Genomic DNA, 25,887 nt, shown 5'->3' with positions numbered 1-25,887 from the left:
GTGAGGCTAGCAACAAGGATGGTGCCTGAAGATGTGTATCAGAGCAAGAAGTCAGAGTTATTGTATCTTCAGAAGGTAACCGGGCTAACGGATACATTGAAAGCTCAACTAGATGAGCTATCAAAGCAGGTGCACCAAATGCATGATAACGCGGAATGCGTGTCCAGTGTGCTCAAGAACTGGGACTCAATTCTGAACTCCATCTCGCAGGCGACATTATCTCTGCTGCAGTACACAGAAAACGACTACGAGGTTGGAGCGTGGAGCAACGGTAGCAGGCCGGAAGCCGATAAAGAACCGCCGCTTCCGGAGACGCTCGTCAGGGTTAATGTGGCCAACGAGTCGCAGGAGTGAGCAGCAGTGCTGCGGGCTGGATTATACAGCGGGTTAAATCTAAATAGGGTAATTAATAGTCAATCGACGGTGTTGGTTTCATAGTTGACGACGCAAGAGGCGCCTGCTTCACTATGCGCAGATCCGATGAGAAAGCGGATACGGGACTCCATGTCTGTCTGGACAGCAGATAGTGCACTAGTGTCCGCTTCAGCGCCGTCCAGTAAGAGATTGCCACACTCGACCCCAGCAAAGAGCTGCTCGGAAAGGGTGTCTTTGCTGATAGGCGCGGTGAGCTTGGGAACATGTGGCAGCGGAATACCAGCGCGGTAATACTCTTCCTTAAAGAAAGCCAACAAAGTTGCGTATAGCGCCGTGGATAGGTCATCGCTGGTGTGGTTCCAATCGTTGAAGAGAATACATCTGCGCCAGATCATTGAGACAAGAAATTGCCTGGAATCTTCAGGAATAGTCTTGATGAGTGAAAGGAAGTGCAGAGCCTTTGCAAAAGCTGTAACATCATCCAGGACCGTGTAAATGCCGACCAGCTCGTATTCTGATAGAACAATATTTGTTTTTAGTTTTTCTAGGATGCTTTGGTAATGCGACTCTGTCTCTAAATACCTCTTGGATAAAGAAGTGTGCTCACCGGCAAGTTCTGCCGCCTTTTTCTGTGAATCTATGAGGTCTAGTCCGGATTGTATGGTATTAAGGAGATCCATGTTTAAAATGGGCTCCTCCGCTAATGCGCTTAATTTTGCAATGCTTAGTCGAACCTGCAGTTGGTTTAGATCTAGCTTCTTTGCTGCGTCAGGCGATGACACTGACACAAGAACCTCTGCTGCAGCGTTGTATTGTTGGTCAAATATATTGCCAATCCATGAAACATGTCCGTACTGGGGATATTCATCAAAGAATCTAACCAAATCATCATGATGAGATGGGAATCTAGAGAATAAATCATTGATCTTTCCTTGTTCTATGACGGTTGTGAACAGGGTCTTGCTAAATTGGTAGCCATACTTGGTGAAGTACTCCTCGTAAAGAGGATGTGCCTTCTCATAGTCAAAGCTGCTTAGTGTTTCCACAAGTCCGCTGAGGTCATGATAAAAGTCTGCGATGTTCAGGGCATCGACAGACCGGCCAATCTTCAAAAGGATTTGAATCCAAGTCAGATGGTTTGAAGTGTAGAATTTAGTTAAAGCCTGGTAGCCTGCTTCATATGCATTTGAGCCCTTCACAGCATACCAGACATCGGACTGCTTGCACATATAATACAATGACTTGATGATCTCGAGGAGCTTATCATGGTATTCATCTGGGACATTACCATCTTCAAAAGAATAAAATAGGTGCAATAGTATTTTGTTCAAACTGTCTGGAATAGAAAAGTTAATGAACCAAGGCAAATCATCGCCTACCTCTGTTAAATCAAGGTTTAACTGGTTACAACGATATTCGCTCTCACCCCTTTCTAAGCAAGAGTGATAAATGACACAATTGACCAGATCGGCTGCAGCGACCTTAAATTTAATATCACTTGATGAGCGAAGTGGCTCGTCTATTTCAGCCAAAAACTTGCCGAATAATTCCGGAAAGCGCTTCAATTGGTGAAGCATGAGTTCTTCTTCTGTCACTTCCTCGGATAATAGTACTCTGTGCCATTGTGTGGTGAGATCAGTGTCAGAGGATAGATAGGAAGAAAGCGAGAGCGAACAGTTCAAGATTTCATAGCTCTCTAACAACTTCAGCTTAACCTGCGGTGAAACCTTGTAAATAAAGTTCGCCCGAGTAAATTGCAGCAAGTTAACAAAGAAATCCACCCTTAGCTGTAGGTGACTGGTCATTGAGTGTAATTTGGGAGGAATATAGCTAGAATATGAAAGCAATATTTCATCACCACTTGTCAAAAGATCTTCCTCTACTTCCTCCCTCTCTAGCTCAATTGAATCCGGTAGGTTAAACTCGACTGGGGTATTGGGCACCTGTGAGAAGTACACTGCCTGGTCTATGTGTGATTTGACAAACCTGTAATCCTCAGATGGTTCCATCTTTGCTTCAATCTTCACGACACCCCGATTACCATTAATTAAATATAGCGCTTTCTCGTCATTGCCATGCCCTAGAACCATGCTGTCTTCCTTTAGACTAACCAAATCTTCCCATTTCTTTCTTAGAGGGTAATTTGAATCTAACTGCGTAAATGCCTGCGTTATAACCACAGCATCTTCAAAGAGCAGGTAGACAGGAACGTTTTGAGGCTCAATAGGTTGTTCCCCATTCTCTAGATCGCCCGCGATAAATAAGCGTGGCTTCTTGTCGTTGGCCTTTGTGTATGTGTTCAGCCTGTATACCGAGAAAATGGAAAAGCTGCTCTCTTCAACCTTTATGGCCGTCAGTATGTAGTAAGTCTCCTTGCCGTCAGAAATGGAAGATAAAACAAGCAATGAGTAAGGATCGGATGGTAGCGGATTTAGATCTAGAATCTGCAGCGATCCGTAAGCAAAAGGATAAAGTTCCTGAAGCGATTCCAATATTTGCTGGTAGACGTTAACTTCGACACGCTTGTAGGAGCTCATAGTGGCAGAAACGTTCCAAATCTTCAGCTCTCCGCCTCTTGTAATGGTGAGAAGCAGACGTTCGCCTTTACCCGTGATCAAACTTGGTTTAATAGCTACTATGTCCTTGAAAGTGTTCATAGCACCCGAAAAGAAGCCAACCTGCGATTTAATGAGCTGCTGCCTTAGCTTCAGGCAAGGCTTACCACTACTATCCCGGATTGTTAATAACAACAGCCTTCCAAAGGACGTTGCAACTAGAATTCCCGATGGCTCTGCATTAACGACGTCCGTAGCATGTTCCCGGTCCCTAAAGCGGAGATCTAACTGTATCACACGACTCTTAGAGATCAGAGTGGACACACTGTTAATTGTATGGATATCTTCGTAAAACTGCACAAGTCCAGAGTTTGCATGCACAATCAACACACCTGCGGATTTAGTTTGCTCACTCTCTTCTCCCGCAGACGGCCAGGTAAAACAGCAAAGCGGCGCACCACTTAATACCTCGTGCTCCTCATGCAGTGGGATCCGGATGCACGCGAGCCGCCGCTGTGGAGAATTAAACGGCCAAATGTATAAATTCTCACGGTCGTTGCATAGAGCATTGCCAGAGTAGTAGTCCACTGCACCTGTTAAATCCGTCGCTTGCTCAGGCAAGAATGACAGGTTTGGTGCAAGCTGGCTAACAGTGTACTTCGCATTTTCGGTTAACGTCATCTCATTTGTAAACTTGTCACTGGTGTTCCATTCTGTGATGCCCGACGAATCTGCCGTCGCTGCATAACTGGAGATGTCCTCCGTTGCACCCCCCTCCTCTGATGCGAAAACATTCAACTCCTTCCTCAATTGAAATACGGGCTCTGGCATCTTGTTCTCGTGATACCTAAGTACGCAAAGGCCCTCCAAAGTAACAACCCCGGCCCTGTTTCTCACTTTAGCGTAAGGTAAAGCTTTACTCCATGCGCAGTTCCGTCAACTGAAAGATGCTAAAGTGCATCCGTACACCTCGTTGGATTTCTTTTTCTGTTGTCTGAAAAATTTGCGAACTTACAAGTTTTATGTGCATGCGATGAGCTACGAGTTAAAACCAGATCGAATTCTCACAGGCCAGTACCTGCGTATTACAGGTTTGCCATAGTATGATTAGAACCGTAAAGCCCAAGAATGCCAGGGCCAAGAGAGCTCTGGAGAAAAAAGAGCCGAAATTGACGGAGAACGTGAAGCAAGCGCTTTTAATTCCTGGCCAAACTTCGAATAAGCTCTTGCACGATGTTATGGTGGACCTTGGTGGACTCAAGAAGCCTGATGTGAAGCGCTTCACGCGGAAGAACGAGCTTCGTCCGTTTGAGGATGCGTCGGGTGTCGAATTTCTCAGCGAGAAGAATGACAGCTCGTTGGTGGTGGTCTGCTCCAACTCGAAGAAGCGGCGCAACAACTTGACATTCATAAGGACGTTTGGGTACAAGGTTTACGACATGATGGAGCTGCAGATTGCAGAGAACTACAAATTGCTAGCGGACTTCCGGAAGCAGACGTTTGCAGTGGGGTTGAAACCGATGTTTTCCTTCCAAGGTGCGGCATTCGACTCTCACCCAGTATACAAGCACGTCAAGTCTTTGTTCCTCGACTTCTTCCGCGGTGAGGTGACCAAGCTGCAAGACGTTGCAGGGCTTCAGCATGTGATAGCAATGACGATCCAGGGCGACTTTGAGGATGGCGAGCCATTGCCCAACGTCCTTTTCCGCGTCTACAGGCTTAAGACGTACAGAAGCAGCCAAGGTGGTAAGAAGTTGCCGCGTGTGGAGCTTGTGGAGATTGGACCACGCCTGGACTTCAAGATTGGCCGTATTCACACGCCTTCGCCAGAACTGGTGAAGGAGGCTCACCGGAAGGCTAAGCAGCTTGAGGTCAAGACGGCGAAGAACGTTGAGATAGACAGCATGGGTGACAAGATTGGTCGGGTGCATGTCGGCAAGCAAGACCTCAACCAGCTGCAGACACGGAAAATGAAGGGGCTTAAATCCAAGTATGACCAAGTCGACGCTGAGGAGGAGGAGTACCTGAAAGACGAAGAAACTTATCTAGACGATGATAGCTACGGCGACGACTTCGTTACAGCTACTGACATCGAGCCACCAGCCAAGAAGCAGAGAAAATAGCGGCATCCAATGCCCTATAAATAACTTTGTAAAATACGTACATTCCTTTTAATATCCATTACCATGATGATCGCTCTATCACGACACAAAAGTCCGACCTATCTCAGGGTCTTGAGCTTCTCGCGATTATCAATCAGACGGAGCATATTCCGGAGGAGCATGGAGATGGTGACCTTGCCGGTGGACGGTACATACAGCGAAGCACGGGTCTTCACGGAGTCGTCGAAGTTGCTGTGCGACGAAAAGTTGATGCACACAGCCCCATCCTTGATGCAGTCCGTCGGGAACTTGTAGCTCGCGCTCGGTACGCCGGTGATGATGACGTCTGCATCTTTGCAGTACTGCGCCAGCAGCTCCTCCGAGTACGCACCAATGTCTCTGACATGGTGCTTGGAGAACTTGAGCCCCTCCCCACGGGTGAACTCCTGGATGTTCTCGACGTCCACAGAGTATACAGTTGCTCCGTCGTTTGCGAGCAGGGCGGCCAGCGGCCGCCCCACGATCTCCGACCGGTTCACGATCACGCACTTTTTACCGTACAGCCGGTTGCCCTCCGGCAGCAGCTGATTGTACACCTTCAGGTACTCCATGATCTTCACAACGGCCAGTGGCGTGCAGGGCAAGATCGACTTGAGCTCCTGCCGGTCATCCAGGTACCGCACATTGTGGTACAGGTTCTGGTAGTACACGTGGTTCAGTCCCTCCACGTCCTTCTCCCGCGCCACAACCTGCTGCAGGTACTGGTCCTGCGCGTTCCCAAACACGGGAAAGTACACCAGGATCCCGTCCACCCCCTCGTCCATATTCGCCTCGATGATGGCCTCCTCCAGCAAGTCCCGGTCGTCCACCTTGCGCAGCTCGTACCTGAACCCCATCGCCTCGCATGTCTTCTTCGTCCACGAAGCGTACATCTCAGCTGCAGGGTCCTCGTTCGCCAAAAACCCGACTAGCAGCGGGCCCGCGGGCCGCACAGCCCGCAGCTGCTCCACTTTGGCAGTTATCTCGGGAACATACGTCTTCGAGATGGCTGACGCAAGAATCGTGGCCCCAGGTTTAGTTGCAGACATCGCTGATGCAACGACCGCTTGCACAAACTCCTGTCTTCATTCACAGAGAGCTAATATATATCCTCTCCGTGTCGCATTTCATGCATTAGTTCCTTACATCTTGCAAGTGTTAATTGGCTTTTTTGCATTAGTCGTCTCGGCAGAGTCACTTGTTAGCAAGCAGCAGAGTCAAGATCGGGGTAGTGATCCCAGCGAAGCGGACGTCGTGAACAACCACCAGGAGACACATCTACATGATTGCACTGGCTGGCGACCGCGCCAACGGGTTCAGATAGCAAGAAGTGTGTACGGATGGGGCCGTGCTAGCGTGCTTTTCATGATTTTGAACCTGTAGACTGACAATTGTTTGTAAATGTCAATAGACAAAGACATATGAAAAAGGCTTTTGCACAACCTAACCAGCAATAATGGCAATGCCAGTGCTGCGAGGAAGCATCAGCCCCTTTCACACAGCCGCGCAGAACCGTCACTGCCGCGCCACATATAGTAGTGGCAAGCAGGAGAACATCCAGTGCCGGCACACACGGCAGGAGGCGCACGCTCGCCAGCCTGAGGTGGCCTGTTGCCGGAGTTCGTGGCCAGGCCATACAGGATGCATCACGTGACCAGAATAGGAAATTTTATTATAGTGCTAACCAGACTGTAATATTAAGAGTAGCTTGAAAGACTAATGTTGGTAGTTGCCAGCCAGTCGCGTAGAGTGGATACTCGAAGTATACTGGGTAGTGTGACGCTGACGGTTGCAGTGGTTGCCACGCGGTTCAGAGTAGCGAGCTATACATTGTGATGGCTATCAGGACGGTTCCCCATAATGGGAATGGGTCCAAAGAAATGTACCAAAAGTCAAATTCATCATCTTCGTCGCTTGTGGGCTCGCTGATCAAGTCGTGGAAGACGCCGTCATCGGCGAAGTCGAATCAGCTGGCGTCGCCATCGCTGGAGCCTGCAGATAGCGATGGGAATATTAGCGCCATCAGGAGGTCGCAGACTATGCAGCGGTCCCTGTCGAGCCACAGCAGCAGCCACCGCGGCGTGCACTTGAGCCCGCTTCGGAGCAACACCACGGGCGGGTCTAACCACGCTGGCGGCAAAAAAGACAAGTATTTTACGGACCTGGACGAGGACTGGAGTGCGGTAATTGACGATTACAACACACCCATACCGATGATGGCAAACGGCGGGATCGAGACGATGATACGGCCACTAATGGGGGCACAGAAGACGGCTGACAAGGGCGCGCGCAGCTCGCCGCTGCGGCGGTCGGGCAGCTACCCTAGCTTGCCGCAGATGTCTACACCGGGCGGGAAGCATATCAGCGCTGAACTGCGCTTGCAGCTGGAGGCCCAGCACGAGCGCGATGTACAGGAGCTTAATGCCGTGATGCAACGCCTGGCCAAGTTTCAGGCAGTGCTGGAACCGCAAGGCAGTGCGTCCCAGGTGATTAAACTGAACGATCTACGGAAACTGAGCTGGAATGGCGTTCCCATGGTACACAGGCCTCAGGTATGGAAGCTGTTGATCGGCTACTTACCTGCAAATCTCAAGCGCCAGCAGAGTACCATCCAGCGGAAACGCCAGGAGTACCGCGACGGCATCCAGCGCGTATTCTCGGATCTTCACTTGCGCGATGAACCAACATGGCACCAGATTGAGATAGACATCCCCAGGACGAATCCCCACATACCCCTATATCAGTTCAAGGTTGTGCAGGAAAGCTTGCAAAAGATCCTCTACCTGTGGGCAATCAGACACCCCGCTAGCGGCTACGTGCAGGGAATCAACGACCTCGTAACACCCTTCTACCAAGTGTTCCTATCCGAGTACCTTTCTCCCTCGCAGAAAGACAAGGTGGACACCTTGGACCCCGCATCGTATCTCACGCCGAGTCAGCAACAAGATGTCGAGGCAGATTCTTTCTGGTGTCTCACGAAACTCGTGGAACAGATCACAGACTACTATATCCACGGACAACCAGGTATTCTAACCCAGGTCAAACATCTCGGCCAGTTGGTCAAACGTATCGACGGTGACCTGTATGCGCATTTCCAGGCCGAGGGCGTGGAGTTCATTCAGTTTGCCGTCCGGTGGATGAGCTGCCTGCTGATGCGCGAGTTCCAAATGAACATGGTAATTCGGATGTGGGACACATATCTATCAGAGACTTCTCTCGAAACATATACTGATTCTCCCGCCAAGTCTGTATCAGCTATCACTTCTCCGCCGTCCACTATGGCCTCGTCTGCAACAGGCGCTTCTGCTGCTGTGGGCTCTTCACCAAATGCCCCTCCACGCCAGCCATCTCTCAGCGAATTTCATGTTTTCGTCTGTGCCGCCTTCCTAGTGAAATGGAGCGATCAGTTGGTCAGCATGGACTTCCAGGCTATCATTACCTTCCTACAGAACCCGCCTACGAGGCACTGGACAGAGTCTGAAGTCGAGATGTTGCTTAGTGAAGCTTATATTTGGCAGTCATTATATAAGGATGCTATTTCCCACTGGCGCTAAGCGAACCTCAGCTGACTAGGCATGACTTTCTGCCGCATACCTGTGACACTAGCCCTATGTACGTATTATGGGTAAAAAATTTCACCGGGGTCTTTGGATTTTCATCATTTTTCACCACCAACTAATCTCATCGGCAAAGGGCTCGCTACTTCGGCGCGAGACTAAAGGAAAGTGACAAAATTGCTATTCTATTAAAGCTACGGCAATCAGTAAAGGTGTCTTCAAAGTTGTTTCGGACCGGAAAGGTTGCCACGACATACATAAAACGCTGTACCAGAAGTCCCAGCACGGTAGCAACGCAGTTTGCGCACATGTTTCGCATAATTCCTGTTACACAGCCCACTGCAGACACTAAACACCCACTACTGCAACTACTGGCTGGCCATGGAGATCGATACTTCTTTGGCAAGATCCCCGAGGGTGCACAGCGAGCTTGTATTGAGGGCAAGGCTCGCTTATCTCGACTTAACAATATATTTTTGACGGGCGAGATGGACTGGGCCAGCATAGGAGGGCTGCCAGGCATGATACTGACGGCTTCTGACCAAGGTAATAAGAACATGCGGCTGACGTATGGGTCAGCGCTTTTAGGCTATGTCGTGAGCACCTGGAGATATTTCGTGTTCCGCTTCGGAATGGACCTTGATGTTAATACTATGAAAGACGGGGAGACATATCGGGATGAACTAATATCAGTGAAGGCTTTAAACGTTCGGCGACCTGGTATGATGGGAATCGAGCCCCTGGGCAAGGCGGCGGTACAACAGTTTAAGTTCCTGGCGGAACGCATGTTCCCTATGCTTGCTCCTACAGCTTATCAGGATCCCTCCTCTGATCCAGAGCTCTCTATGCGGTTACCAAAGGATACTATGCTTCAAGTCTCAACGTCATATGAGATAACCTTCAACCCAGTCAGAGGAAAGTTTGATGCTAAAGAGGCTGCTAGGTTAGGGGTGCCTGGCGGGCCGGTGCGCCGCGAACTTGCAGAAGGACGGAGCATCACTCTGGCGGATGGTACTGTTATAACGCCTGAGCAGGTTGTACACAAACAACGGGAATTTGCTAGGGTGTTGATCCTCGATGTACCTAGCGATGACTATATCCCAGCCTTCTTCGAAAAATTTGCTGATTACAATGTGGAAGGGTTAGGTGCAGTGTACTACCTTCTGGGATCAGAGGTAACAGTTTCTAACGAATTAATACGCTTTATGGAACTCTTTGATGGTAAGACTGTAAAACATTTTGTTTCTCATGATACTATAACACCGAATAATATCTCGTTCTGGGACTCAAGTGTAACGATGTTGAAGCTTAAAACATTGCAGCCTTCTTCTTACAACATTCCGTTTACTGATCGTACCCTTTCTGGGGATTTCTACAGATGCTTTGATAAACAGCTCCCAGTGGATGCCGTGGTGGATAATACCAGTGAATCTCCATTTAGCTCAACCATTGAAAGCTCTCGTGTCTTTATCTACTCTACCCGTGTAACTGCTAGCATTGAGCCATATACGCCTGGAGATGAACCCTTGAAGATAAACATTACAGAGTCACCGGACAGGTACCAGTCATGGGAAGAAGTTTACCAGAAACGTATAGAGCCCTTGAAGATTGAGAATTCAAACTTACATGATGTCGTGACATCGCAAAAAGAAGTGGATAATTTCAACACTGAAGGCAAGAGAAGAGATGTAGAGATTATGACCTTGGGTACGGGCAGTGCTCTTCCTTCTAAGTACAGAAATGTTATTTCGACCTTACTCAAAATCCCATATGACGCTGATGGACGCATTCTTAATAGGAATATTATCCTAGATGCTGGTGAAAATACACTGGGCTCGATCCATAGGTTACTACACAAAGTTAAAATACCGAGATTTTTCAGAGACTTGAAGATGATATACTTGAGCCATCTACATGCTGACCATCATCTAGGGATAGCCTCGCTGCTAAAAGAATGGTACCTACACAACAAGGAGGATCCAGAGGCGAAGATTTATTTGGTAGCTCCATGGAAGTATGATACCTTTATTGAAGAGTGGTTCACCTTGGAAGACCGTAGTATACTAGAAAGGGTTAACTATATCAGCTGTGAGCACTTTTTAGATGGGCCGAAAAGGAAACCACAGGGTTACCAGCCAAGTTTGGGTTATCCTGAAGAAATCGATACCACTGCGCGCAACAGGTTGAATCTTCTTGTTGAAAAGAATGGGGAAAAGAGGAGGTATGTCTCTGATAATTCTACGGTAAATATACCGTGGAGACACATTCGGAATATGCAGAAGGACCTGCAGATTGCATCATTCAAGACTTGCCGTGCGATACACTGCGAATGGGCGTATTCGAACGCAATCTCTTTCTACGTCGGTAGCTCTTCGAAGGAGCAGTTTAAGGTATCATATTCTGGAGACACGCGGCCGAACTTTGACAAGTTCGCGAAGGGGATTGGGAAGCATTCTGACCTTTTGATCCACGAGGCGACGCTTGACAATGAGCTACTCGCGGACGCAAAGAAGAAGAAGCACAGCACTATCAATGAAGCTATTTCTGTCTCAAATACCATGGGCGCGAAGAAGGTGATACTAACGCATTTTTCCCAGCGTTATCCTAAGGCACCGCAAATTTCTGGCAGCTTAGAGGTTAAAGCAGAGGCATGCTGCTATGCCTTTGACGGTATGATTATAAACTATAAGAGCCTTGGTCAACAGGTTACAAAGCTCAGGTACCTAAGAGGGCTTTTCGCAGAGGAGGAAGACATAGAATCGGGTCAAGACTAATAAAGTCTGCATTTTTTAAACATCTTATTGACAGAATTCTAGCACCGTATGTACTACTAGACATCGTCGCATTTATACGTTATCTACAAATTATTTTGGTAGAATGTTTCCCACAGTTCAATGCACTCCTTTTGTGTTTCGATCGCAGATTCGAGGTATATCTCCAGGTTGTTCCTGAAATCTGTGATTTTAGCTTCACTATATGCTGCTAGCTCATCCCGCAAAGTTTCTGCAATGTGTTCCCAGTGATCCTTTATTGTCTTATGCCTCCGTTGTAGGTTGGCGAGCTCCTGCTTGGCCGCAGCGGCTTTATCAGTTGGACTCTTGCCGCTTGTCGTTAGTTTCTGCAGATGTGCTTGCTTCTTGTGTAGGTCGGATTCGACAATGACCAAATAGTAGCCCAACTTTGCCCGCTGATTGAAAACCGCCTTGATACTGCCTAGTGACCTGAGGTATTCATCGATCGTCACACCGAGAGTCAGCGAGTCCTGCAGGGAAGTCCGTTGGAGAGACTCCATAATGCGCAAGTGGACTTCCGCAAAGTTCGATAAAATGCTCGATATCCTCTTCGAGGCTTCCAATTCCACCAGAGAATTGATCGTGGCCGCGAACTCCTTGATTACAGACACTAGCTCGTTTTTCTGACTATCCACGAGCTCTAAGGACTTGTACATCTGACGTAGCTGCTCCTCCATTACATCGATATGCTGCCGTTTTTCCATGATAAAGGTATCTGGCTCTGTATATTTGGGCACTGAACTGAAGGAAAGACTCATGAAGAGAGACCCGGTGTCGCTTTCCAACCCTCCGTTGCGAATAACGCTCTCTGCATCGTCAGGCCCCAGAAGCGTCAGCTCGCTCAGGTGAATCTCCGAAAGATCGTTGCTGTCACTCGACGCGCGCGAGCCAGTGGCCTGCTCGCGCTCCTTCGAGTCCTGCACAAAGTTCGTGCTCGTGAGGAACAACAGGAAGTCCTGGTCGTTCTGTAGGGCCGCGTTCTGCGCGATGCGCTGCAACATTCGCTCCATCTGGAACCGCCGATTCTCGATGAAGTCCTGCTTGAACCGCCCCACCTTTTGCTTGTCTGGGGGCGGCGGAATCACCTTCCCCCAGTGGTTGCTCTGAAGCTGCCGGTAGAGCCACCGGAAGTCCCGGTACCGCCGCTGCACGCTGACCTCCGCATCGCCCACGAGCGGCGACCGCGTGCGCACCGAGTACTCCACGTGCGAGAACGTCCGGTCCGCGACCTTCACTGGGTCCACCACCGCGATGGCAAACGTCTCAAGCGCCACCGGCGCCGCCGGCGCCGTCTCCACACGCTCCTGCGCCGGTAGCTCAAACAGCGGCGCCTCCGCCTGCACCGCAACCCGTGGCCGCGCCACCTCCACCGCCGGCGCCGGCTGCGTCGGCGCCGCCTCGCGCGCCAGTGGGTCCTGGATCAGGTCCGCGCGCTGCTCTGCGCCCAGCGCCGCCCGCCGCCGCATCGTCGTGCTGAACAGCCGCTGCACCTTCCCGTGCTTCTTGCCCCCCGCTGCCCGGTTCGTGCCCTGCGGCTCCGGCTCCACCGTCAGAGGCGAGCCCCCGGCAAACAGCGGGTCGTCCTTCCCCGGCGACCGTATCTCCCCCAGCCCCTGCAGCGGGTCCTCGTGCGGCGCCAGCGTGCTCAGCAGCTTCTGCGAGTGTTCCTCCTGCCCCTCCGCCCCGTCGTTCTCGTTGCCCGTCCGTTCTGGCCCCGCGCCCCACGCGTTGTGCTCCAGCTCCTCCTTGGCCGCCGACCCGCCCAGCACGCCCTGCCCCAGCGTTCCCAGCGTCTGGCTCAGCTGACCCACCGTGTTGTCCGTAGCGCTGCCCCACTTCGGGGCTTCTAGCCAGTTGTTGCTGTCCATGCCGCTTGCTGCAACGCTAGTGGCGCGTCTGTCTCCAAGGGGTTACTGTTGTAATTTATCACCACGAGCTAAAAGACCAAGGTCTCTTTCTACGTTCGACTTCAGACCCTCTGACGGCCTCGCAGGCGCGAGTGGCGCTTGGCTGGCCAAGGTGGACTTACCCAGCCGCGGCAACGTGCGTTGGGCTGAGACCAGGGCACCAGGTTATGGATATTCTGCATTTGTGCGCCAGTTAGGTTCTCGTTGGCGCAGCGTGTCCTTAAACAGCGTTGAGAACATAGCGAGATGCAATTTTCTGATGCTTGCTTCCGTTCTCCAGGAGGGAGTGCAGGAAGTATAGGAGCAGTTGAGAGCGATGGCAAAGCGTAGCGAAAAGACTGAAGGGGCCAACAAGTCGGGGCGGAGGCGAGGGCCGGGCTCAGACGCAGAGGGCGCGGAGGACAGCGGAACGCGGAGGTACTCACTGTGGAACTTCTGGGTGGCCAGCACGGCGCTGAAGCTGCTGCTGATGCCGGGGTACTACAGCACGGACTTCGAGGTGCACCGCAATTGGCTGGCGGTGACACATCGGCTCCCCCTGCGGGAGTGGTACGTGGACGCGACGAGCCAGTGGACGCTGGACTACCCGCCGCTGTTCGCATGGTTCGAGTGGGCGCTGTCACAGGTGGTACCGGGCGCGGTGCGGCGGGACGGGTGCCTCGAGCTGGTAGCGGAGGGGCGCTACGGGTGGCCGACGGTGGTGTTCCAGCGGCTGACGGTGATTGCGTCGGAGGTGCTGCTGTACGTGGTGCTGCAGGTGTACGTGAACCGCAGCGCGGCGCAGGAACGCACGGTGAACTTCGTGGTGGCGACGAGCGTGGCGCTGTCGCCTGCGTTTCTGCTGGTGGACCACATCCACTTCCAGTACAATGGGTTTCTGTTCGCAGTGCTGGTGGCGTCGATCGTGGCGGCGCGGGAGCGGCGCTACGTGCTGTGCGGCGCGTTGTTCACGGTCGCGCTGTGCCTGAAGCACATCTTCCTGTATCTGGCGCCTGCGTACTTTGTGTTTCTGCTGCGGGCGTACGTGCTGGACCTGGGTGAGTTCCGGTTCCGGAGCTACCGGGACCTGGTGTTTGCGGTGCGGTGGGGCAACCTGTGCCGGCTGGGCGGCGTGGTGCTTGCGATCATGGCCGTGACGTTTGCACCGTTTGCGGGCGTGATGCCGCAGCTGATGGCGCGGCTGTTCCCGTTCTCGCGCGGTCTGACGCACGCGTACTGGGCGCCGAACTTCTGGGCGATCTACTCGTTTGTAGACAAGGTGCTGACCTTCCTGATGCTGCGCGTGCCGTACGTGTACAAGCTGGCGACAAGCCTCGTGCAGCCACCGCTGATCCCCGCGAGCATCGACGAGATCCGGGCGCGCATGGCTGCGGGCAACCACGGCACGCGGGGGCTGGTACAAGACGTGTCGTTTGTGATCCTCCCGCAGATCCAGCCGAAGCTGACTTTCTTGCTCACGCTGTTCTACCAGGTTTTGGCAGTCCTGCCGGTCCTGTTTGACCCATCATTCAAGCGCTTCATCGGGTCGCTGTCGCTTTGCGGCTTCTCAGCGTTCCTTTTCGGGTGGCATGTGCACGAGAAGGCCATCATGCTAGTCATTGTGCCGTTCTCGTTCCTCGTCTCGTTTGACCAGCGGCTATTGACGCCGTTCCGCCTGCTCACGGCGTCGGGCTATGTGTCCTTGTTCCCGCTGCTATATAGCTCTAGCAGCTTCGTGATCAAGGTCCTGTACACACTGATCTGGTGCATCGTCTACCACAGCGCGCTCAAGCGGACGGTGCCCGCCTCCGCAAGCGTCCAGCGCCGCGTCTTCTTTTTCGATAGACTGGCTGCTGTGTATGTCATGCTCCTGTTGCCCATGGTTCTTGGCGTCAAGTATCTGGAGCTTCTGGAGGGCAAGTTCGAGGCGCTAGAGAAGTACCAGTTTCTGGGGCTAATGTGCTATAGTATATATTGTGCCATTGGGGTGTGCACCTCGTGGATGGGACTTTCCTGGCTCTACAATTTTGATGAGCCGCTCTGGGTTTAGCAGCATACATTACGTATCTCTTGTAGCATAACTGAGCTTATGTATTCTCCTGTACAAATGCCGGCCCGGGGGGGAGCCCCGCTTGACCGGCCGCGAGCACAGCGCCGTGTACAGGCGAACTGCCACTATCGTGGCTTTTCGCAGTATCTATGTCCATAGCTACCGCCTTATTCATTCTCTCTTAATTAGTTTCTTGAGAGCCAACCTAGCATCGTCGTATTCGATAGGTAAAGTCCTTTTCTCTGCCGCGTGCATCTCCGGGACCACGACCGCGGCACTGTGAAGATCTGCAGGCGCGTGGTACTTGGAAAAGGTGCCCGACATCGCCTGCTGTATCAACGGGGTATAATGGAACGGGGTTTCCCTTTCTCCGCCAAGCGGCTCCGCCCCCAATGGCTGCTCATCAGCCTTGGAGAGCTGCGCCTGGTCCAGCTTGAGCACCGAGGCCGAGTGTGGGGGGGACCCGACGTTCACCCAGGAAGGCGGCGTGTTGAAGCAGATCGGCCGCCGCGGCGAGTGGGCCGCGTGGAACAGCTCGGCTGGATCGTGGCCTACCTGACCCAGCAGCTCCGAGTCGTCGTCGTTCATCAGCAGCGGGTCCCCCGATGACACCTTGAACACGTACCGGTCCTGCGCGATGCCTGACGCGTACGGCCCCGGCGACGTGTACGAGGAGATTAGCAGCTTGTCGCCCGCCGTCTTCACCTGCGGGCTGCGGAGCAGCTCGTCGATCGACACGTTGCAGGGCGTAAAGCCCGTCTTGAACTGGAACACCGACGCGCAGCGCGGCGTCAGCGGGATCGCGGACGCGTTCGGCTGCGGCGAGCACGGCGGCCACTCCGGCGCCGGCGGCTCCGCGGGCCTGCCGGCCGAGCACACCTCCGCCGCCGCCTCACCGGCCGCCGGCTTCTTGGACATCTGCCGTAGCAGCCCCAGCACGCGCCGCTTGTCGAACTTCACCGACGGCAGAAGCGAACCCGCGCTCGCCGGCGCGCACGTGATCGCATCCGCCACGCCCGAGATGCACGCCTTGCCGCTTTCGTCAATGCTCAGCGCAAACTTGAACCGCTGCTCCGCCGGCCGCTTGCGCAGGGGCGACTCCGCCGCCGCTGGCGGCGAGCTGCGCGGCGCCCGCGACGCAGACGAGAACACGTTGTCGCACGGCGTCAGCGGCGACGACGCGCGCGACTCCTTGCCCCCCTTGCGCGGCGTATCCACCACCACGCTGCGGAACCGCAGCGTCCCCCGCGATCCGCCCGACTCGCTCGATGACGGCGGCGAGCCCCGCTCTGCAAACGAGATCGTCCCCGACCCCTCCCGTGTCTTGCGCACCGGCGTCTTGAACTTGCCCCCGGCCGAGCTCGCTGCCGGAATCCGCATCAGCGGCTTGTTGAAGCTCTGCGCCGACCGCTGCACCTGTAGCGACGAGTATGCCATCGGGCTTTTCATCGGGTCCCCGTAGTTCTTCAAGATTGACGGACGCCCACGCTTGCGCGGAGTCCCGCGCCCAGACTGCCCCATTCTTTGCGCCTCGTGTCGTCTGTTTCCGCTCCGACTCCTGCCTGCTGCGCATGGGCCTTTTAGCACATTCCAGGGCGCCCGTCCAAAATTTTCACTCTTATTTGGATGCACATTGCCGGATCGGGTATACAGATATGCTATCTCAGCCCTCCGTCTCTCTTGGGAACGCCGCGTGCCGCGGCAGGACAACGTGTCTCGGCTCGCTGAAAGGTCTGTAGATGTACATAGGCGTATGAAGAAAGAGGTGGGATCTATGTTACGCTAGGTGCTCCTCTTAATAAATAATAACAAAGATGAGGTTAAATAGGCGGGGCGAGGCCGCGACGCGCGACGCGTGTGGGGCGCCACGGGACAAAAACCCGCCGGACAGCGGGTACAGTATGCGTGTGGTGGGTGCAGACCCGGACAGAATATTGGGCATCACGTGACCAGCGGGCCCCGCAGCGCTCGCTCCAAATCATAATGGCATCAGTATGCGTGGGTCCAAGTCAGGCACGGGGCGGTAGAAAAAGCGGGCGGGCAGCGCCAGGCCCTCATTTCTTAGGTGGGTTGAAGACGAACTTCCGGTTCTTGACGGCGGCCCACTTGAACTTCTTGACCCAGACGGAGAGCAGGTAGAGCGAGGATAGCAGGACGACGGCCTTGATGCCCAGGCGCTTGCGCTCGTCGTGCTCGGGCTCGGCGCACCAATGCAAGAAGGTGGTGACGTCCTTGGCCATCTGCGAGGTGGTGGCAGGGGTGCCGTCCTCGTACTCGACCAGGTCGTCGAACAGGACACGGCCCATGGCGATGGCGCCGCCGGGGAAGTAGGGGTTGTAGCTGGTGCCGGGGGGCAGCTGGACGCCGGCTGGGGGCTCCTCGGGGTAGCCGGTCAACAGGGAGAAGATGTAGTCTGCGCCGCCGTGTCTGGCCTTGACGATCAGCGACAAGTCTGGGGGCACGGCGCCGGAGTTGGCGGCGCGCGCGGCCTGCTCGTTGGGGTACGGGCCGGGGATATAGTCGGCCAGCTTACCGGGGCGCTTGCGGGGGTTGCCCTGGTCGTCGGGCTCGGCGTCGTACTCGAACTCCTCGGCCATGTCGCGCACCTCCTGGTTCGTGTGCGACACGCCCACCAGCGTCCGCCACGCAACGCGATCCAGCGAGTGGCACGCCGCACACACCTCGCGGTACACCTGGTACCCGCGGCGGATCGACGCGTGGTCAAACGTGTCGAACGGGCCGTTGTGCGACCACCCATACGCCGGAGGGTGCAGGCCGTGCTCTGCGGCGGTCATGGCCTCCGCTGTCAGCGAGTCTGCGTACAGCGCCGTGCTGCCGATGGCCGCAGTGGCCACCGCGCCGGCCACTGCCGCGCGCCGGGCCATTGGCCCGAGCGCCATTGCGCCGCCGGCGCGTCTGGCTGCTGAGGCGAATTGGCTGAACATTCCTACTCGTAGTCTGTGGCAGATCCTAAAACTCAAATCCAGCGATCCTGATGTGATGTGCTGGTCTTCTGCAAACTGAGCAACCTTCCCGGGTCCCTAGGTGTATCAACAAGTCGGAGCAAGTCTGGACAAGTCTGCGCTGATACTGCGTGCTTCTGCTGACTGTACCAGTGGGCGAAAACTTTTGCCCGTTAAAAACCCGGGAATATCGATCTTAGCCGGCGTCCAAATTTTTCGCTCTGTCGTACAGGGTGACCGCAGCTGCGGAAAATGTTGCAATATGATTGGCCAGCGGCGCGGAGGTGTGGGCGCGGTAACGTCGTGAAAAAAAGACGCTCGGCGCGCGTCACGTGACTATTTGCTGGCGTGTTGTCGCGGAGCGCGCCCGGCGCATATCGGCAGCCGCGGCGGTGGCCTACGAGCACGGCGAGGTCGCTGCGGATGGACGATATACGCTACAACTTCCTGGAGACGCTGGACCACCTGCCCTGCGAGGTGATCCGCACGCTGTGGACGGTGCAGGGCCTGGAGCTGCAGGGCGCGCGCGGCGAGGCCGCGGTCAACGAGGCGCGGCACCTGCAGGCGCTGGTGCGGCAGCACATACGGCGGCTGGAGTGGCAGCGCGCGGAGCTGAAGGAGCTGGCCGGGGTGGCGGAGAGATACAGCGCGCACGTGCGGGCGCAGCGCGCGGGGCGGGAGGCGCCGCAGCCGCAGCTGAAGATCCGCATCAGCCTGAAGCGGAGCCGGCTGGAGGCGAAGCAGGGCGCGGCGCGGGCCGGCGACGACGAGGCGAGATACTGTTTCTGCGGCGACGTGTCGTACGGGCGCATGGTGGCGTGCGACAACTCGCGGTGCCCGCACGAGTGGTTCCACTACGGGTGCGTGGGGCTGGCGGCGGCACCGGCGGCAAACGCGCGGTGGTTTTGCAGCGAGCGGTGCCGGCGGCAGGCGCGTAGGTAGAGCAGTGTACTGGGAAAAAGCTACGTAGCTACAAAAAACCAGAACGTGGCGCTTACAAGTCCTTCTTGAGGGTACCCATGAAGGCGTGCTTCTCAGCAGGGGTCTGGAAGCGACCCTTACCGAACTTGGAGGCGGTGTCGATCCACTTTAGGTTGACCTCCTCCAAGGCTCTTCTGGAGGTGGAGGTGTATAGAGACTTTCTCAAGGTGACAACTCTCTTTCTGGTACCTGGGATGGAACCCTTGACCATGACGAAGTCGTTGTTCACGGCACCGTAGTGCACGAAGCCGCCCATAGGGGTGATGGTCTTCTTGGTTCTGTCGAACTCGGTGGCAGCGTTGCCTTCGTCACCGCCCTTGCCAATTCTGTAGACCTTGTGGTTGATCGAGGTTCTGTGGTGGTAACCGTTTTGACCGGCTCTGGCCACAGTCCACATGACGTGGGCTGGATGCCATGCACCGATACAGGCAACCTTTCTTAGACCTCTGTGGGTCTTTCTTGGTAGCTTCTTGGTGCCCCATCTGTGGGTAACACCCTCGAAACCGTGACCCTTGGTGACGGCGATGACGTCAATCATCTCGTTCTGCTCGAAGACGGAGTCGACGGACACGGTCTTCTCGAAGTGCTCTCTGGCCCAGTCGACCTTCTCGGAGACGGAACCACCGTTCAACTGGATCTCAGCTAGGTGGGCCTTCTTCTGGACAAGTGGGGTCTTTCTGACCTGGGTGTGCGCTAGCACTCTGACGACAGAGGCGTACTTCTTGATTCTGGCCAACTCTCTCTCGATGGCGGCGCCGTCCTGCGCGTACTTGGCGGAGTACTTGGTGAACGCCTTCTTCTTGGACTTGTACCAGTTCTTGTAGAATCTTCTCTTGATCTCGTCGGACAAGTGCTCGGCCCAGACGGTGGTCAAGGATCTCAAACCTCTTGGAGTCTCGATGTAGCCGACAACACCGACAACCACCATTGGTGGGGTGTCCACGACAGAGACGGCCTCGACGATCTCTCTCTTGTGGAACTTGGAGCCGGGTCTGTCCAAGTCTCTGACGATAGTGGTCATACCAGCCTTGTAACCCAAGAACGAGGTTAGCGCGACTGGCTTGGACTTGTCGTCCTTAGGGAAAGCCTTGACTCTACCTCTGATGGAGGCAGCTCTCTTTCTTGGCAAGAACCCCAAGTGGCCGTGACGTGGTGCTTCGTACTTTCTGTGAGACATTGTAGTTTGCGATGGTGCGTGAGACGAGAGAAACCTGCTGCTTGCGTGCTTGTGCAGTCTTATATTGCTAGCTTTCCTGCGATGCCCGTAGATCTTCCGGTGAAAATTTTTCACCGTTACTTTTGAGTCGCCCGCGCGCCTGCCCTATGGCCGGGTAATAGATCGTGAAACCCGGCGCCCGGGTAACCACACCCGGCGCCCGGGTAACGCCGCGCGGACTTTGCATCTGGATGACGCTGACGTCTAAGTCCCCTGGGCCGGATTTTCAGGATTTACAAATATCTGCCCCAAGCCTGGTCCCGTTTAGTAGTGGGCCTGGTGGCGTGACTCTATTACCGGGAGAGGAATGGAAGGTCAAAGAGCCCCTTGGCTGTCAGATCCGCTTATGGCAGCGAGGGGAGCATAAGCTCTATGGGTTTCGACGTCGCATCGAGCAGCGAGGACCGCGCGATATATAACGGCGGAATCGACGTAGTAAAGTGGCTGCTCCGTTCTTCACGTCAAAGTGATTTGCACCGATGAGCATAGACGACGTAGTACTTGTAAAGCAGAACCTGACGTTGCTGGACAACGCGACAGACCTGGACAGGCCGGCCGTGGACTACTTCCGGTGCTCGCTGGCGGAAGAGCCCCGGAAGGTGTTTGAAATCTGGCAGTCGCTGGTGAAGATGGGCAAGCGGCGGCTGCTGAGGCTCCCGAGCTGCGCGATGGAGGACCAGTATGGCTACGAGCTGTACGTGCAGCGCCTGCAGCACTGTCTGTGGAGACGCTGGTCAATGAGGCAGTTTGGGCTCGAACACAACAAAATAGACCCGCTGCAGATCAACTGGAATAAGGAGAACGACGTGACGCTGCTATACGGGCCCACGATGAGCGCGGACGCGTGCCGCATGCGGCCGTGGTGCAGGTGCGGCGCGAAGATGTGGGCCGGCGACTGCGACGCGCAGGTGTCGGACAGCGACAGCGATGCGTGGAGCGGCATGACGTCCGCGGGCTCCAGCGCGTCCTCGATCCTGGAGTGCAGGCACCGCAGACAGTCGCGCGGGGGCCACAGGGGACTGCATTTTAACGAGCATGTACAACAACGTAATATCGACTGGTTTGGCGGGTGCCACGATCGGTTCACGGTACTCAACGACCGCTGGAATGAGGAACGGCGCGCATCTGCCCCAGAATGCATAATCGTGGACTCGGTAGACGATACGGAATACGCCGCGGGGTGCCTCGTGCATCGGGCATACGACGACTACTTGATGTAACACCTACGAACGGATTGGCCGAGTCCTGAATCGGCCGGAATAGTGGTTGGCTGACTGGCGCGGGCGCCAGAGTCTCCGATGTCTACGGTAATTAGGAGGGTAATAGCTGAGTAGATAAACAAATAGAACAAATATATATTATAAGAATTAAATTGTTTTACAATTGGGTCCTCGTTTATACTAGGTCACAGATCCATTGCAAATCTATTCTCTCATAGTGTTAGACACTCCCAAATGCTAAGGGTACTCCTTTTTGAAAAAGTCATGGTCCATAGCTTCCTTAGCAGTCAACCTTTCCTGGTGGTCATAGCGCAGCAAATGATCAATTAGGTCGACAACCTCTGGGACGGCAAGCGTGTTGTCATCCGATATGAAGTAACTCCATGGCTTGCGTTCGAAGTCTTTCATGATGTTGTCGTACTCATGAGGAAGCGTCAGACCGTAATGCTCCAGGTAGGCGAGCAGCTGCTTGGTGCCGAGAACGCGCGCGATCTTAACAAGCTGGTCCGGGTTGGTACTGCCTTTGAAAAACGGCTCCTTCTTGAAAACGATAGCTGCCAGCATGCACCCAACCGACCAGAGGTCGAGAGAGTAATCATACTGGTTCAAGTTCACAAGTAACTCTGGGCCCTTGTGGTAGCGGGAGGCCACGCGCACGTTGTAGTCCACGCCAGGGTGGTAGAACTCCGCGAGACCCCAGTCGATAAGCCGGAGCTTGCGCTCAGTGGGGTCGATCATAACATTCTGTGGCTTGACGTCCCGATGCATGATGCCCATCGAGTGACAGTAATCTAGCGCAATAAGCAGCTGCTTGAAGTAGTGCTGCGTGTCCGACAGCGTGAACGCCGGGTACAGCGTGCGGAACTCCACGTTCTTGACTTCCTCGAAGATCAGCGCAGGAATCTTCGAGCCTGGGTCCTGGACGATGTCCAGCAGCCCGATGATGTTCGGGCCGCCTGTCAGGTTCGTCAAAATCTTCAGTTCACGGTATATCTTCTTCATCTTCACTGGCTTCAGAACTTTGATCACGCACGGATGGTCGTTGACAATGCTTTTTCCACGGAACACCTCTGAGTACTTACCACGGCCTATTTTGTTTATGATCTCGTAGTTATTAATCTTGCCCCAGTTAATTGTGATGCCCTGCTCGTAGTCCCAGTAGTCTTGCGACCGCTGCGCACAGGCATCCTTGTATACCCTCGCAGTCGAGTATACTCGCGCACTTTTCTGGTTCAGTGTAGATGGCGGTAGTGACATGCTTCTAGCTTTCGAGTCACGGCTGCGAGTCCACCTACCTTCCCGGCAAATACTTCCGCACGTTTAAGGCCTGTTCTTGCTCTGGTTAGCTACGAAGATGGCAAGTTCGCCACACGGCAAGCACAACTTTTTTCACTACAAGTCCACTAACGGGGTCCAAGGCAAGCACGTGATCGTCGACGGCCACGCAGCCTCTTGAGCATACGAGCTAGATGGCCAGCGACTGGGACAAGTGGTTCGAACTGCGCCTCGCTGTGGGGCGCGGCGTAGTGCTGCGAGACGTGCAACTCTGGCAACGCAGGGGATCCAGCTCTTCGCGCCCCGCCTCTCACACCGGACTGACTGGACGACTACTGCAGGCTATCTCCCTGGACCGGCTGCCAGTATGGGCGGGCCGCAGCAACTCCTATCGGTGCTTCAGCAGCAGCACCACCACACGCGCTTTTTTCGCAGCCAAGCTGTTGCGGCGGCGCCATCGCGCCCGAGGGCTTGTTGTCGAGCTCGCGCCTACCCGGGCCTCGAAGGAGTACCTCATCTTCCACAAGGAACTCGGCGCGGACTCGCACTTTGAGCTGTGCTGTTTTACCCTGGATCTGTCCCGCAAGCACGCCCTGGACGCCGCGCTTAAGCCCGTGCTACCGGCTGCACGCATTGACACCCTTGTTCTGCGATCCGGCGCCCGGCGCCGGGCGGCCGAGAATCGGCAAGATCCCGCGAACACAAGCGATGCCCGCCAGCGCTTTGTTGCGCGGCTGTCACAGTGCATCCTCGGGGGCCTGCGTCTACGCGCCGTGCCGCAAGCACGCTACGAAAAGCTGTACCGAGCCGTCTTCCAGGCCAGCGAGTTCGCCTTCCGCGATGAGCTCGCAGCCTCGGCCGACGTTCCGTTTGAGGCCCTGCAAGACTGCGTTGAGACCCTCCTCAAACTATTTACAAGGTCTTAAACCACTGGCCCGCGACCGCAACCGGTAAAGATGTGCCCCCTCCCCGTCGGATTCCTTTTTCCACCCGTTACCATGTGCTTACAGCTGACTATTTATACGTAAGCATAGCCCCAGTCATCTGCCGCACAGTTCACAAGGATCACCAAAGAGAAGCAATATACGATGCCCAACAAGAAGCACCTGTTTGTTTTAGTGCACGGACTATGGGGGACACACTCCCACATGAACTCCATCAAGACGGCGTTCTCGGAGGCGCTTGGAGACGATGCGGTGTTTTACGTGCCACGGAGCAATGGATATGTCAAGACGTTACACGGGATCGAGCTCGTCGGGTATCAGACAGTGGTAGAGCTGACAGAGTTTGTCCAGGCTCGGGACCCGCAGAAGTTCGACCGGATCAGCTTCATCGGGTACTCCATGGGCGGACTTGTCTCACGATTCGTGATCGGGACGATATTCACAGAGTGCCGCGTGATATTCGGACACATGAGACCTGTGTTGTTTATGACGTTTGCTACCCCCCACCTGGGCGTGCAGTTCTACCAACCCCGTAACCCGCAAGCAAAGTCGACTGTGATGGGGGCAGTGCTCCCGGTGGCGCGCTTTGTGGGGTCGCATTTCCTCGGGCGCAGTGGCCGGCAACTGTTCCTGGCCTACGAGAATGATGACACATTGGTGCGGATGACAGAGGGGGTATACCTGGAGCAGCTCGCGCGGTTCCGCCACCGCGTGTGCCTTGCGAACGTCAAGAACGACCGGACCGTCGCCTTCTACACCGCCTTCATTACGGACTGCGATCCGTTCCTCGAGACCAACAACCAGCTGCTATACAAGTTCGAGACGGCACTGCCCACCCAGGACGACCTTGCTGTGTGTCCACGTGTGATCGACCTGGCCGCCCTGGATCCCGTGAAGAGTGCACCGACGCACGCGAGGAAATGGCACATGGGGGCCATGTGGCTGCTGCTGTTGCTGCCGTTTTCGTTTACGCTGCTGCCACTGCTGGTCTTTGTCAATGTGCTGGCGACCATGTACAGCTACATGGTGACGCTCACGGAACAGAGCCGGATATCGCGGGGCGACGGGCACATGATCATCAAGCGGCGCCTGAAGGTTGCGGAAGGGCTGAACGAGACCGTGCGCGAGGCCGTGGGCGACATTGTCAACGCAGACTTCGCTGTGGAGCCCGCGCAGCAGGCGGCGCCCCCCGCGCCCTCTGACCGCGCGATGTCCTGGGCCAAGTTCCTCGCCAAGTACTCCGTGAACCGCCCCGCGAGCGACCGCTTCCCCCGCCTTCCGCTCGACCCCAAGCGGCAGCAAATGCTGCGCAACCTCGACTCGCTCGCTTGGATCCGTGTACCGGTCTACATCCGCGCATTAAATGCCCACGACGGGATCGTCGCGCGGCAGGGCCTCAAGCGCTCCTGTGAGTCCGCGGTCGCCAGCGTGCGCTTCGCGGCCCTGCTCGCCCGCCACCTGGTGTCCGAAGCTTAACTGTCTACTACATACTCTATACCCAACGGTCCTCGGGGTCCGCCGCATACTCCCGGTAAGCCGCCATGTTAAACAGCGACAGCTCCGTCTCGTCGCGCACGCCCCACTCCGCCAGACTCCGCACGCCGTCCGTCACGTCGAGCACCCACTCGTCGCGGTTCAGGTTTATCACCAGGTTCACCGTCTTGGACCCGTGAGCGTGCGTGTATATTTTCAGCGCGTCGTACTCCACCGTGCGGAACGCCCGGAACGCCGCCGCAGACTGCAGGTGCGCCTTTGCGTCTGCCAACAGGTCCTTTGCCGTCTTGCGCTCCAGGTCGTACCCGTGCAGCACGAAGCTCTTGACGTTGCGGTACGGAAAGGACTTGATCACGCGAACTGTGATCGTGGCCGGTCTCGTGGCCTCTGCCGCCAGCGTCTCCCTGTGGTTCTGCATGTTTGGGGTACACGCCATGG

General features: G+C 55.1%; 17 protein-coding genes across 17 annotated transcripts; 9 read left to right on the top strand and 8 right to left on the bottom strand.

The window, feature by feature from the left end:
* Positions 1-18: 18 nt before the first annotated feature.
* On the top strand, positions 19-354 carry DAD2 (Dad2p; the record flags this gene model as incomplete). Its single annotated transcript, NM_209666.2, has 1 exon — positions 19-354. The coding sequence occupies one exon, from the start codon at positions 19-21 to the stop codon at positions 352-354; it is 336 nt and encodes a 111-aa protein (NP_984313.1).
* A 59-nt stretch (positions 355-413) lies between these two features.
* Positions 414-3,761, bottom strand: NUP133 (Nup133p; the record flags this gene model as incomplete). The annotated part of the gene is made up of 1 exon (NM_209665.2): positions 414-3,761. The coding sequence occupies one exon, from the start codon at positions 3,759-3,761 to the stop codon at positions 414-416; it is 3,348 nt and encodes a 1,115-aa protein (NP_984312.2).
* Positions 3,762-4,033: 272 nt separating this feature from the next.
* On the top strand, positions 4,034-5,053 carry RPF2 (rRNA-binding ribosome biosynthesis protein RPF2; the record flags this gene model as incomplete). Its single annotated transcript, NM_209664.1, has 1 exon — positions 4,034-5,053. One exon carries the CDS (start codon positions 4,034-4,036, stop codon positions 5,051-5,053), a length of 1,020 nt encoding a protein of 339 aa, NP_984311.1.
* Positions 5,054-5,151: 98 nt separating this feature from the next.
* MTD1 (methylenetetrahydrofolate dehydrogenase (NAD(+))) lies at positions 5,152-6,120 on the bottom strand (the record flags this gene model as incomplete). Its single annotated transcript, NM_209663.2, has 1 exon — positions 5,152-6,120. The coding sequence occupies one exon, from the start codon at positions 6,118-6,120 to the stop codon at positions 5,152-5,154; it is 969 nt and encodes a 322-aa protein (NP_984310.1).
* Positions 6,121-6,906: 786 nt separating this feature from the next.
* GYP1 (GTPase-activating protein GYP1) lies at positions 6,907-8,625 on the top strand (the record flags this gene model as incomplete). The annotated part of the gene is made up of 1 exon (NM_209662.2): positions 6,907-8,625. One exon carries the CDS (start codon positions 6,907-6,909, stop codon positions 8,623-8,625), a length of 1,719 nt encoding a protein of 572 aa, NP_984309.2.
* Positions 8,626-8,936: 311 nt separating this feature from the next.
* On the top strand, positions 8,937-11,402 carry TRZ1 (tRNase Z; the record flags this gene model as incomplete). Its single annotated transcript, NM_209661.2, has 1 exon — positions 8,937-11,402. The coding sequence occupies one exon, from the start codon at positions 8,937-8,939 to the stop codon at positions 11,400-11,402; it is 2,466 nt and encodes an 821-aa protein (NP_984308.2).
* An 83-nt stretch (positions 11,403-11,485) lies between these two features.
* Positions 11,486-13,288, bottom strand: VPS5 (sorting nexin 1; the record flags this gene model as incomplete). The annotated part of the gene is made up of 1 exon (NM_209660.1): positions 11,486-13,288. The coding sequence occupies one exon, from the start codon at positions 13,286-13,288 to the stop codon at positions 11,486-11,488; it is 1,803 nt and encodes a 600-aa protein (NP_984307.1).
* A 355-nt stretch (positions 13,289-13,643) lies between these two features.
* Positions 13,644-15,356, top strand: ALG8 (dolichyl-P-Glc:Glc1Man(9)GlcNAc(2)-PP-dolichol alpha-1,3-glucosyltransferase; the record flags this gene model as incomplete). Its single annotated transcript, NM_209659.2, has 1 exon — positions 13,644-15,356. The coding sequence occupies one exon, from the start codon at positions 13,644-13,646 to the stop codon at positions 15,354-15,356; it is 1,713 nt and encodes a 570-aa protein (NP_984306.2).
* A 171-nt stretch (positions 15,357-15,527) lies between these two features.
* Positions 15,528-16,877, bottom strand: MSA1 (Msa1p; the record flags this gene model as incomplete). Its single annotated transcript, NM_209658.2, has 1 exon — positions 15,528-16,877. One exon carries the CDS (start codon positions 16,875-16,877, stop codon positions 15,528-15,530), a length of 1,350 nt encoding a protein of 449 aa, NP_984305.2.
* Positions 16,878-17,410: 533 nt separating this feature from the next.
* On the bottom strand, positions 17,411-18,301 carry CYT1 (ubiquinol--cytochrome-c reductase catalytic subunit CYT1; the record flags this gene model as incomplete). Its single annotated transcript, NM_209657.2, has 1 exon — positions 17,411-18,301. One exon carries the CDS (start codon positions 18,299-18,301, stop codon positions 17,411-17,413), a length of 891 nt encoding a protein of 296 aa, NP_984304.2.
* A 441-nt stretch (positions 18,302-18,742) lies between these two features.
* YNG1 (Yng1p) lies at positions 18,743-19,261 on the top strand (the record flags this gene model as incomplete). The annotated part of the gene is made up of 1 exon (NM_209656.1): positions 18,743-19,261. The coding sequence occupies one exon, from the start codon at positions 18,743-18,745 to the stop codon at positions 19,259-19,261; it is 519 nt and encodes a 172-aa protein (NP_984303.1).
* Positions 19,262-19,313: 52 nt separating this feature from the next.
* Positions 19,314-20,477, bottom strand: RPL3 (60S ribosomal protein uL3; the record flags this gene model as incomplete). The annotated part of the gene is made up of 1 exon (NM_209655.2): positions 19,314-20,477. The coding sequence occupies one exon, from the start codon at positions 20,475-20,477 to the stop codon at positions 19,314-19,316; it is 1,164 nt and encodes a 387-aa protein (NP_984302.2).
* Positions 20,478-20,995: 518 nt separating this feature from the next.
* Positions 20,996-21,736, top strand: AGOS_ADR205C (uncharacterized protein; the record flags this gene model as incomplete). The annotated part of the gene is made up of 1 exon (NM_209654.2): positions 20,996-21,736. The coding sequence occupies one exon, from the start codon at positions 20,996-20,998 to the stop codon at positions 21,734-21,736; it is 741 nt and encodes a 246-aa protein (NP_984301.2).
* A 237-nt stretch (positions 21,737-21,973) lies between these two features.
* CKA2 (casein kinase 2 catalytic subunit CKA2) lies at positions 21,974-22,993 on the bottom strand (the record flags this gene model as incomplete). Its single annotated transcript, NM_209653.1, has 1 exon — positions 21,974-22,993. The coding sequence occupies one exon, from the start codon at positions 22,991-22,993 to the stop codon at positions 21,974-21,976; it is 1,020 nt and encodes a 339-aa protein (NP_984300.1).
* A 212-nt stretch (positions 22,994-23,205) lies between these two features.
* On the top strand, positions 23,206-23,937 carry SLD7 (Sld7p; the record flags this gene model as incomplete). The annotated part of the gene is made up of 1 exon (NM_209652.2): positions 23,206-23,937. One exon carries the CDS (start codon positions 23,206-23,208, stop codon positions 23,935-23,937), a length of 732 nt encoding a protein of 243 aa, NP_984299.2.
* Positions 23,938-24,099: 162 nt separating this feature from the next.
* On the top strand, positions 24,100-25,431 carry LPL1 (putative hydrolase; the record flags this gene model as incomplete). The annotated part of the gene is made up of 1 exon (NM_209651.2): positions 24,100-25,431. One exon carries the CDS (start codon positions 24,100-24,102, stop codon positions 25,429-25,431), a length of 1,332 nt encoding a protein of 443 aa, NP_984298.1.
* A 16-nt stretch (positions 25,432-25,447) lies between these two features.
* On the bottom strand, positions 25,448-25,885 carry AIM29 (Aim29p; the record flags this gene model as incomplete). Its single annotated transcript, NM_209650.1, has 1 exon — positions 25,448-25,885. The coding sequence occupies one exon, from the start codon at positions 25,883-25,885 to the stop codon at positions 25,448-25,450; it is 438 nt and encodes a 145-aa protein (NP_984297.1).
* Positions 25,886-25,887: the final 2 nt, after the last annotated feature.

This window comes from Eremothecium gossypii, chromosome IV, assembly GCF_000091025.4.
Source record: "Eremothecium gossypii ATCC 10895 chromosome IV, complete sequence".
Lineage (NCBI taxonomy): Eukaryota > Fungi > Ascomycota > Saccharomycetes > Saccharomycetales > Saccharomycetaceae > Eremothecium > Eremothecium gossypii.
This window is presented reverse-complemented; position numbering and strand designations above follow the sequence as displayed.